Source organism: Serinus canaria, chromosome 8, assembly GCF_022539315.1.
Source record: "Serinus canaria isolate serCan28SL12 chromosome 8, serCan2020, whole genome shotgun sequence".
In the NCBI taxonomy this organism is placed as follows: Eukaryota; Metazoa; Chordata; class Aves; order Passeriformes; family Fringillidae; genus Serinus; species Serinus canaria.
In genome coordinates this window covers 9,405,707-9,416,974 of record NC_066322.1, presented here as the reverse complement: position 1 = coordinate 9,416,974, position 11,268 = coordinate 9,405,707, and the positions used below count along the sequence as shown (strand labels likewise).

Here is an 11,268-nt window from a genome sequence, read left to right as displayed (position 1 = left end):
ACAAAACATAGTTGCCAAAGAAATTGGCACTATTTCGCCCTGATTGGAAATGTCTAAGACAAAAAAGTCTCTCCTTGTACCATGCAGATTTTATGTCATTCCATCCCAACCTTCTTTCAGTACAATATCCAGTACAAAACTGGAGATATATGAGAGTCTGACCCTAATGAATAGGAGTTTAAAAGTTGTACATATGCCTGTGTATTTGCACCCACTGCACACACACACATTTATAAATAAAAGCTGTATCACTACATTAGGATGAGAAACTAGTAGATGTTAACTCCCCAAGTGTTTTGGAACATGCATCTGTCATGGGCTCTCAAGGTGCCTCTGAAGAGCCATGTCAGAAAGCAATAACAAATGGGTATAAAGAAGTGATATCTCCTTTTGACTAACATTTCTAGAATAAGCACATGGATTTTCACTTTTCCCTTTAAATACTGCCACAGTTTAGACTACAGCCATTCCATGTAGGAAATACTATGTAAGTCAAAGAACAGCATGTAACACTTCTTTGAGAAGAACTTGTTTTATACATGTACTCCAAAGGGAGAATGCCACAAAAAGAAAAAAAAAAAACCAAACACCAAAAGAAAAACCCCAACCCAAACAAAAAACCCTAAACAAACAAACAATCTTCCTTTTTAACTCACACCTCTTTTAGATGCTTTCCAGGTGTGGGAGAACTACCACATGCATTAACTCTATGTGGTTTGACATAGAGAAAAATTATTTCAATCTACAGCTATATTACAGATCAATAATTATGTCTTTATGTTGCATATTTGTATAGCCACATAATATAAGAAACTATTTTTAATGTACTCTTAAGTTTCTAATGCCAGAAGTGTACTAACATAAAACACCCAAGTGAGAATACAGCCCAGGCTACAAGTGTTTGCTCCCCACACCAGGTGGCACCAGACAGCTTTAGAGAAAACCTTTCAAGGCCAACATTCCCAAGCAGACCTGGGACTCATCTTTTCTCGTCTTTCAGAGTATTTCTAGGTACTTTATAATACTCTTGCATCTTCTGTGCTCTTCCTCCTGAAGGAATTTAAGAAGCCTCTAAATATTACAAGTAACATACACCAAAGAAATTATGTAGATGTACAAAGTATGACAGTAATAAATCAAAAATTTATGGATTTTCATATACTATCAGCAATTTACAAACCCATTCCCAAATGAACTCTAAATTTCCTCTCAAGATCTTGGGGACAGACTTTTTTCACTTTAAGAAACAGTTAGCTGGTTTTTTTCACCAAAGGACATTCCACAATGCAAAGCATAGAGCATTGCTCCAGAGTAATTTTCAGGGTTTGGGTAAAATAATTCATAAACCGTAAATAAAACCATATATAGCCAAATATCAGTTTTCAAAATATGAAGCTTTTCCTCCTCTTGCTGTGAGCACCCAGCTATGTTTGTACAATACAGACATATACCTTTTGGTTTTCTTTCATTGTTGTCAAGGTTCAAGAACTTTCTATCTCTCTCTGAGTCCTCATTTCTCAGGCGGTTTAACATTTCCTCCAGTGTTTTGACAATATCAGCAAATGAAGGACGCAACTTTGGATCCATCTGTGAATGCACACAAATCAATTAAGTCCATGTGGGTTTGTCCAAGCTATTCTGCTTACACAGTGGACAGAGAGAGGGACAATCTGAGGAAACTGAGGAAATTCAAAATGGTTTTAGTTGTGTTGTCATTGAAAAAAAAAAAAAACTACAGAAAGAAGGGGGAAAGCAGTATTCTATTACACCTCACATTTAATCATCAATTTGTAAATATTCTATGAAAAGGAAAAATTTTAAATTTAAAAGGTGGGACACTGTCAGATTCATGGCTTGTGAGGAGGGTTGGTTGGTTTGCTTGAAACAGCTTGGATAATTCAGGATTTCTTTCTGGACTCTGGTTATCAAACAGAGATTATGTACCAATGTTATTTCAAAAGGATTACACAAAACAACATGGCTATGTCAGTCTTTAGAAGATTCCATCATCTCCTTGTGGCTTTAATTAAAACACACCTAAATGGCACTGCTGATCTTAAAGCTGAAAACGCTATATTTTTCCATCTGTTAACTAGCCATACTACTCAGTGTACTGGTCTACCTTGTAAGGAAGCAAGAGTGGTTATATAATTTGACAAAGCTATAAATTAGGAAAAAGAAAAATCCATCTTTCCCAGGTAAAATATTCCCCCTGCTCATCAATATGTATTAGTCTGTATTTCTCAGTACGTATTTATTTATTCACTCTAGCAGATACAGATCTCTAAACAAAGTCCAACACTAAAATTGTACCACAGGGCAAGCAGCTTCCTTTAAGCAGTAATTTTGAAAGCTTTTCATAATTTTGAGCATTGACTCTGTATATATGTCACAGGTTTCATCACTGTAGGTAGCAACATCCAATTCAGCAGCCTAAAGTTAACTTTATTCCAGTAATAAAAACGATTTAGCTTGACCTGATTGCTGTTTCCAGCCTTCTAAAGGCTTTCTCAGAGTGGACAAGCCCAGACAGATCCCACCTCTACAATGGGAACAGTAGTGCTTTGTACACAACAAACCCCAAAGAACTCCCTGATACTCCCCTGCAGGTTGTTTGAGATGGATCTTTCTGCAGACAACTGGTATGATCAGCAATGCCAGAACACCTTCTAGCACAGGGGGAAAAGTGCTAAAAATTCCTATGGACAGTAACAAAAACCAAACAAAGAAACCATACTTGAAGAACTCAGCAGCAGCAAGAAAACTGTTCTAAAGCAGCAGCTGGAATTTACTGGCATTGGAAAACATTTTTCTGCGTTCCCTGTCTCACTGAAAGAGTAGGGCAGGGGCAACACTGAAGCACACACTGTACTCTGACAAATTTACTAATTTGGGAACCTTACGGAGCTGTTGCAAGCTACAGGAAGTTAGAGGAAGTAAAAAGAGCTCTCTGGCTATTTTAATTTGTGCTAGGTAAGATCCAAGACAAGAGCAGCAATGGAAAAGTTACTCAGAGCAGTATTTGCCTCTTCCATCCCTGAGCAGTCCAGATTCTGCTCAAATGGAAGAGAAGGTTCCTTCTCAAAGCAGCAGTTGCCAACAGCTTAGCTCATCCTGGTAAGCTTTTTGCATGATCATTTATGATTACATTTATTAAATATTCCCACAAGTAGGCTTACAATTGTTGGGTTCTTACAGGTGCTTATTTACAAACCCCCACACTTTATAACAGTAAGTTAAATTTTAATCCACTCATACATGTCAGTTTTAACTGGTTTTCTTAGGGTGCCTTAGAACACATTTCTTGGCTGTAGAAAATCCCAGGGCATTGCACATTAGTTCAGCTGGGCTACACAGTTCCCACCTTTTTGACCTATTACATAATAAAAAGGTACATAAATGTCCATGTCTCAGAGAAAATTACCACACAGATCACCTCTTACTGAGGCACAGCATGCTGAGGAAGATATAAGAAAGCCTAATCTGTTACTCCATTTCCCTTCTCCTAGGTGAGTGGTATGTGAATTCCAGCATGCCCCACACCGAAATCAGCATATTAATGGCCAGATCACAAGACAGTAATTTCCATTTCAATTCAGCAAAGGGACATTTATTATACAGGAAGCTGCATTTGACAATGAGCAGGAGAATACCCTTTTTCTCTGAGCACACCAAATTTTACATGAGAATATAAGGTCACTGTCCCTTCCTTTATGAGGAGCTTTACTCTGAATTTCTGAGCTGAAAAATTGCTTTGAATCACGCACCATGTGTTTGGATGCAATACCATTTCTGGAGTCTGTAGGTGGGAGCTGAGCTTTCCAAAGTCAAATCCTACCTCTAACCAAACCCTTTAGTGCTCATGTAATCCAAAGGCTTCCTAAACATGAGTGAGATGTACCCCATCCAGGTAAAGCAAGCTCTGCTGTACTAAGGTGAAATAAGAGTTAAGTAGCTCATCCATAGTAAGTTCCACAAACATTTTAAAAATTAAATTATGCTATGTGGTGCCAAGAGCAGCAGTCACTGCCCCCATTCTCACCTTTATACCACTCTCTCCTTGAGCAGGGGCTTTTGTACTAATACAAAGTAAAGAGAGACATCAGGTCAAAAATAACCACCAAAAGCACAAGGAGATGAGACTTCTTAAAAGCACTCACTTGGACACAATGCTGGCATCAGTTCCAGCACAGCCTGGTTGTGAACCCAGGGCCAAGTTTTGTGCAGTAAAATTTTTTAAAGTTGCCTCTACTTAAGTTGAGCAAACTGGACATTCACAACATCAGCTGAATGTGGTGGAAGCTCAGGTTCTCTTATTTTATTTAAACTGGTTTACTATACATTCATACTAGTAACTCTGTTACAGGATAACCAGCAGAAGAGATCCACTGCCCTGGAGTTTTCATAATAAGGAGCCAGGAAGGTATCTACTATCACAATTTTACTTGAATAATTGCCAGAAAATTTCCTCCATACAGCACATGGCCTATAGCCTTACAGATATTAAATCATTTCAGTCACAGTTTAGGTTTTATGACACAGGCTAAGCATTTGGATGTCAAACCCCTTCTCCAAAAGACATCATACAGACACTTCAGAACAGTTTAATGCCTGGTCTTGATTTGTTTGTCCCCTCTGTTTGTAAGAGCAACTCAGTCCTTCCTTCATAGCTCAGTAGGTCTGCACGCAACAACAGCTGGATTTTGTCAGCCCGAGGGTTAGCCAGTGTCAATGGCATCCAACTGGTTATGGTCAGCCTGAGCAGCCTGCAAGAAGCTGTTCAGTGTGCCAGACCTGTTTGTCTGGCATGACAGAACACAGAATTGCAGAAACACAAGACAGACTTTTTGCAAGGGGAAGGGAAGGATTATAAAAACTGAAAGGGACTTCCTGGGTTGTCAGAAGGTACACTGGTTCTAGAGGTAGGCTCTTCAAGTCTCTTCTGTAAATGCTTTATCTTCAAAAGTCAGAGGGATTTAGAGAACTCCAGTTTAGGCCTCTCCCCTTCAAATAAGATACTCACATTACAGCAGTTGAAGGCCAGCTGGAGGAAGTCAGGAGGACAGTCTCCCACCATGTGCTGGAAGGAATCATAATCTAATCCAAAATTCTGTACAAACGACAACAAAGCATAGAGAAATAAATGAGCTCTTCTATCTAGCTCAAGGCATCTTCTTTTAGGAGGTCCCTAGGTGAAGTTACCAGGAATAACCATGAGCACCTTTCTCAGCAACCACGTAACAGAGGAGTTTGAGAAAACTTCATGCACACTCCAAACTGGAGAGTCCCCAGTGGGGATTACTGACACAGGATAGCTCTAAGAGAATGGGCTGACATCAAAGCCCATCCTTCTTCCTGGATTCAAATGCAATCCACTGCACTTGAAATACTGCCCATGTGGATTTGGAAACAGCATATACTATGATGTTTCACTGTAGTGATTTTCATAGTGCAAATTAACAGCCCACTCCAAAACCAGAGGCTTTGCTATGATGGAAATGTATCAGTTAAAATTACTAACTTTTCAGTGGATGGTAGACTGGTAGATTATCCAGTTCCTTAAGTGCATGTCTATAAAATCTGAAGGGCAGACTAAAAAGAATCTTTCATTTATTGCAGTCTGAGACTTCAGCAATTTTCCATTTTCAGAAATGGAGGGGGATACACATGGCGTTATTAGGAATAATAACCCAGAAGGGTCAAAAGCTTCCCTGTAGACGGGAAGAAAAAAAGTATCTTCAGTTAGTCAATTATAGCTCAGATCCACTGTGCTCAGCTGAGTTCACACAAAAATAAGGGTTAACTTATTTTAGCTGCTGTCAACACAGCTCCTGCCTCTTTCACAAGGAGGGGCTGCTTAGGGCATACAGAATGCCAAAATGTCTCGTTGTGAACCTGGCAAGAAGTCTACATGAGCTATCACTCCACAAAAGGAAGAGTTTGCATTGCAATGCTCTCGATGTCCTGCCAGTTAGGGGCAGAAAGGATTCCCATGAGGACTGCAGCTGCAAAAATTCTCTGAGAAAGTGTCTTCAGTGGAGCTTCCTACAATAACAGCATAAAGAGCAAAAGGTTTTTACAGGCTATTTTTAATGTCACACCTATTCATCCTATCTTTGAGAGCAGTGGCAGAAGTTCTAAAGGCTGAGCTGTTATCATGGCAGACTCACCACCTCCCACCAATGTTATAAACACAACCACTTACCTCTGTGCGAGGGAGATAGTCTGGGTCTGCCTGTATTCTTGCTATAATCTCACACAGAATTATGCCATAGGAGAACACATCTGCCTGAGAGAGAAAAAATTTAATAGACACATGGTTCAGCTATGAATGCTCAGTGTTCTTATCTGCCACTGAGCTTCTCCTTACCCCAAATGGCTATCATGAAACAACACCAGAGCCTCAAACACTGAGCAACTGCATTAAAGCTAACATCTTCCATGTGAAGAAACCCATGGTCACAGAAAGCATTCTTGTTTTACAAATAGCAATGATAAACTTAAAATTCTTTCAAGAAAAAAAAAAACCCACCAAACTACTCTTAATTTAGCAATGCAAAAATTTAAAAAAAAAATTAAAATCCTTCCTTGCACAAAGAATAGTGAATTCCATGTGATGTCCTACACATGGGAATAATTAAAAACATAGCCAAAACATGACATGCCCATATATCACTGTGGTTAGAAAAACAGGTTTAGAATACACAATTCACAGCCTAGCCAGAATATTAATGCTATTTTTAAGAAAAATTACATTTTCCTCTTCTCAGTTCAGTACCTCTGGAGAAAAGTGTCTTCTCAAAGCTTGAGATATCTAGCAGCACTAGATATCTCAAGCAGGTTTAATTTCCATGACATTTAGAAACCACTTATCTGACTACCTCTGGAGCTGCACCGTTCCTCAGATTTCCACCCACCTGAATTTTTCAGGTAATAAAATTTAGGAAAACAACTCTACAGGGCAGAAGCATGAATCCCTCATCCATTATCAGGCTTGTTTATATGTCACCTTTCATGCTGATGAGGTATGACATCTGCTGCTTCTTTAGTCCTCAAACAGGAAAACTTAGAAATACCTTTGGAGAACTTTTTGTCTTATCAAGGTATCTCACCCTAAGACATGCTGATTTATTTTTTATATTTATACACACACACATACATACATATAGAAATAGATATATACACACAGAGAATTGTGCATGCTTATATACAGAGCTTTTACTTCTACCCAGGTTTCACTACTGTACAGCCAGGGAAGCAACTTTGCTACATTTCTCAGACTTGGTTAAATTAAATTGTGTTAGGTCAACAAAACATTACTATATTTCAGTATGTGAGGTGTTTCAGAATGGAAATAGCATAAGAGAACAATCATAAAGCCAATTCTAGTTCCATATAAGATTAAACACCATGAATTACAAATATTAGCTATTTAATTCTCACTCTCCCTTAGTCTGTTTCTGTTACTGAGTACAGAAACATCACAAGTGAAAATAACAATAGTTTTAATATGATGGAAATTCTAAATCTTGCATAGTGCTACAGAAGAAAAACAATTGACAATTAACTGCATTTATATCATGTACCTACCTTTTCATTGTAGGGCTCATCTCTGAGAACTTCTGGTGCCATCCAGAAGGGTGAACCCACAACTGGTAACTTCTCACTATATAGATTTGGGATAGATAGGGATGGGGCGGTGGTGGGAAAGAAGGAAGAATCATTAATTAAATGCTCAAGCATTACTACTAACTTTCCCAATCAATTACTCATATTTTATTTCCAGTTTAAAGTGTGCAGCCTCTTTAAAAGAATGTTTTATGTTAAGGTCACAGCTGTTCAATACTTTTTATTGCCTAACTCCTGGCAGAGTTGGCTTCATCTACACATAAAAAGGTTTGTGGACATCAGTTTTGGGCTAGATGCCAAGTTCTCCATTCATCCAGCAAGACATGCAGGTATCCATCCCTTGATGCATATGCAGCTCTGAATGAAGTCAAACTTATTTATTATTAAAATAATAAAGATTTTAAAACTGTATTTTAAAAAATTAAAAATCAAGATGGACAGATGAATCCTTTAGTATGGAAAAATTAAAAGTACTCAGAATAGACCCAATTTGAAAAACTTGCAGTTTCCATAAAGCTGAATACTGGGGCCTTGAAAAAGGCTCCAGCCTGTCACCCAGCTGATCTTGAGGGAATACCTATTTAAAAAAGAAAAGGCCTCTGAAGGTCTCAAAGTAGCATGGCTTGCTACCAGCAAACTGGAAAGGACAAAGCTGCTTTTGAAAATGGAGGTAAAACTAGATGAAAACACAATAGTGGCTAACAGTGCTAATGTAGCAATTCTATTATGTTGTTGGCTTTGGTCTCAAGCTACCTTAACTGTAATCTCAGTTTTCAGGGCATCTCAAAGCTGGGTATTAAGGACACCTTAAGGCACCTGTAATGTCTTGCTGATTTTGTGATGGGTTCATCTGAATACAGCTGAAGCCTTCAGCACCTCACAGGGTGCTCCACAGCAGCTACAAGACAGACATTGGCTGTACCTATCAGTAGTTTGTAAATTAAGATGTTCACTTTGTTAAGCTTCTAGATCCGCTATTTCACCAATATTAATGTAAGCCTTCAGATCTCTCAATATATGGTTTTAGGATATGTGCAGTTTAAAAACTGTGCAGAGCTGAGATCAACTTTTATTGTTTTCTTTGCAGTTAGAAGTGCTGGAAGGCTTTCCTTTATTATATGCAGAAGCACACACTGGAGAAAATCTGACAGCACATTTCACAGTCAGAATACTCTGCAATACACAAGTCAATATACAGAGAGAACAATGAAATCCTTGTCCCTCGTCTCTCAAATGGAGGGATGACAAAAGGACTACTTTCAATTGTGACAATAGCTTGTGACAGTCTCCTGTGCATTCCTCAAATGAGTTAAGATTATAATTTCACCCCAGGGAAAAGAAAATTATAAGCTACTATTAGGCAGTAATTTAATAATTAATTTTATTTTACTCTGTTATAATCCTGGATCATAAAAACTAACCCAGAGGTTAAATAAGAATAATGCTGGAATGACAATGAATATTGTTTATGAAAGTGCAAAGAAGCTAAAGTTGCTTGAAATCGACAAATGACATTTATTACAAAATCATCCCAACCCAGAATGCTGGACAGTATTTTTAATTATTGTGTTTGCTTTGTGGTTTGGGTTTTTTAAACCCAAAATTCCCTAGTACCACCTTAAAAGATCTGCCAAAAAGCTTGAGCAAATCCTTTAGTGCTTGAAAGATTTGAGAAGAATAAATATCACCACTAAATATCAAAATGGACCGTAATTAAGGCTGGAACATTTTGGCTATCCAGCCTGCAGTTCCAGACTGAAGACCGAGGGTACTTTTTGAAAATTCTGTACCAGAGTGCAATAACAGTCTCAGGGATTTGGCTCTCTAGAGCTTCTTGTACTACAATTCTCACTTCATTTAGATTAGCTCACATACCTGTGATCAGGAATTTTCTCTGCTAAACCAAAGTCTCCAACTATTGCTGAGTATCCATTCTCATCATGTTTGATTAAACAGTTCTGGAAAAAAAAACAAAAACCAAACAGAAGAGTTATTATCTGGGCATGGAACCTCTGTAACATTCCAGATTAAAAATAGATAAAAGAAGACTACAAATATAGTTTAGAAGATATTCATCTATGAGAAGCTCTTGTCTGAGAGCAACAACCCTCTTCCCCCACCCTCCCTCTGCACAATCACATGTCTATCAAACTTAAGATGCTGCAAACAGCCTTCCACTTAGCAAATAATCCACTTAAAAACTTGCTGAGAAGGCAGGCAGGCAGCCACAGGCAGCACATACCCCACTAGGTTTTAACAGGAATTAAAATGATTTAGCTCCCTTATGCTCAAATATGCAACACATGCTGTTCACTATTGACACCTTACATTTTCTCTTTACAATGTGCCTGTACCTGACCAGAATAAAAGATCAGAGCAGACTCTAAATGCCTATGTTTTGTTGCATTAAGTACTGAAAAGGAGCTTGCTGCTTTGCAACAAACTTCCATCAGAAAATATAAGATGTGACCAAGTTATATGTGCTTCTAGAGTCTCAAAATCCTTTATTTTACAGTACATCATAAAACATGATTTAAGAGAAAAGTAATAGGGAAATGCTGTCAGTCTTTTCCTTTCAGATGGGCCCTCCAGTGTCAGGATAGAGGGCAACTTAAGGACACACACAGATAATTGTGCTCTAACAGCATCACATCCCACACAGGGTATTATCGATTTCTTTTTGGCTTTTATTTACATCTCTGAGAAATATGCTCTGACCATTCCAGTACCACATATTTTCCCATTTCACCAAACAAATTGATAGCTGATACCCTGCATTTTGTTCTGTTCTGCAATAGATGGAACAAGGCAGAGAATTCATTCCTTTCCCATGTGTTGTTCTGTATCCTCCTGCGGGCAGTACACAGCAGTGAGCAGCAAACCCACTGCCGACTCCTGCCGAGTGGTACCCTGCATTAATTAGCTAAACAGCAGGAAACACTTTCTGCCTTTATTGTGCCTGGATACACAAAAGCCCCTCGCTGACCCCAGAGCATTAGCTTGCCTGTATAATGCAACAACCAAGAAAAGCGAGTCCCTTGTCTAAAAGATCAAGTTCAGGTCATCACTGTTTACATTATTCAGAGATGATTGTGGCTTAGGCCATGAAGTGAGTTTTCTTCCTGCCAATTAAAAGGTTAAGCGAGCCACTCCTGTGATCATGTAAAGAAAGTGGATGCCAGCCTCTTGAAACACATGCCAGGCTCCTGAGATGCAAAGCTTTATTTGTTTAGCATGACTCAAGTATAATAAATACAGTTAGCTTGGGGATTCATAAACATGTACCAAGTTAAACCAACTGTGCTTGCCCAAGGAGCAGCAAAGCTTCTCAGCTGTGGGCTTTGTTATCTTTTATCAAAGAGTGCATTCATTCAGCTTGCCTCTCTTTAAACATTTGGTCACAGTAAGTAGACTTAAAACTGAGAAGGATAAAACTACTGAAAAATCTTACTCAAATGATTCAGACAAGTGGAATTTCATTATGTACCACACAGAAACAAGTCCATGAGGACACCAAAGATTCTGCAGTGTTCAAGAAGGCTGATACTATTTTATGCAGAAAAAAAATCAGGTTATTTTTCTGCCATAGATTTCTCAGTGACTAAAGATGATTCTTAATTCAACATTTTTTTAGAAAAT

General features: G+C 38.4%; 2 protein-coding genes across 4 annotated transcripts in view; one reads left to right on the top strand and one right to left on the bottom strand.

The window, feature by feature from the left end:
* NASP (nuclear autoantigenic sperm protein) overlaps nucleotides 1–11,268 on the top strand; it is a 189,046-nt gene that overhangs the window by 27,457 nt on the left and 150,321 nt on the right. The gene's annotated exons all lie outside the window — the stretch shown is intronic.
* TESK2 (testis associated actin remodelling kinase 2) overlaps nucleotides 1–11,268 on the bottom strand; it is a 105,209-nt gene that overhangs the window by 5,136 nt on the left and 88,805 nt on the right. For all 3 annotated transcript variants that reach the window (XM_050977306.1, XM_009088672.4, XM_018912385.3), the window contains exons 6-10: nucleotides 9,505–9,587; nucleotides 7,591–7,666; nucleotides 6,206–6,289; nucleotides 5,024–5,110; nucleotides 1,452–1,587 (exon numbers count right to left, since the gene is read on the bottom strand). In XM_050977306.1, the coding sequence (XP_050833263.1) occupies nucleotides 1,452–1,587; nucleotides 5,024–5,110; nucleotides 6,206–6,289; nucleotides 7,591–7,666; nucleotides 9,505–9,587 (466 nt within the window). The remainder of the gene's footprint in view (nucleotides 1–1,451; nucleotides 1,588–5,023; nucleotides 5,111–6,205; nucleotides 6,290–7,590; nucleotides 7,667–9,504; nucleotides 9,588–11,268) is intronic.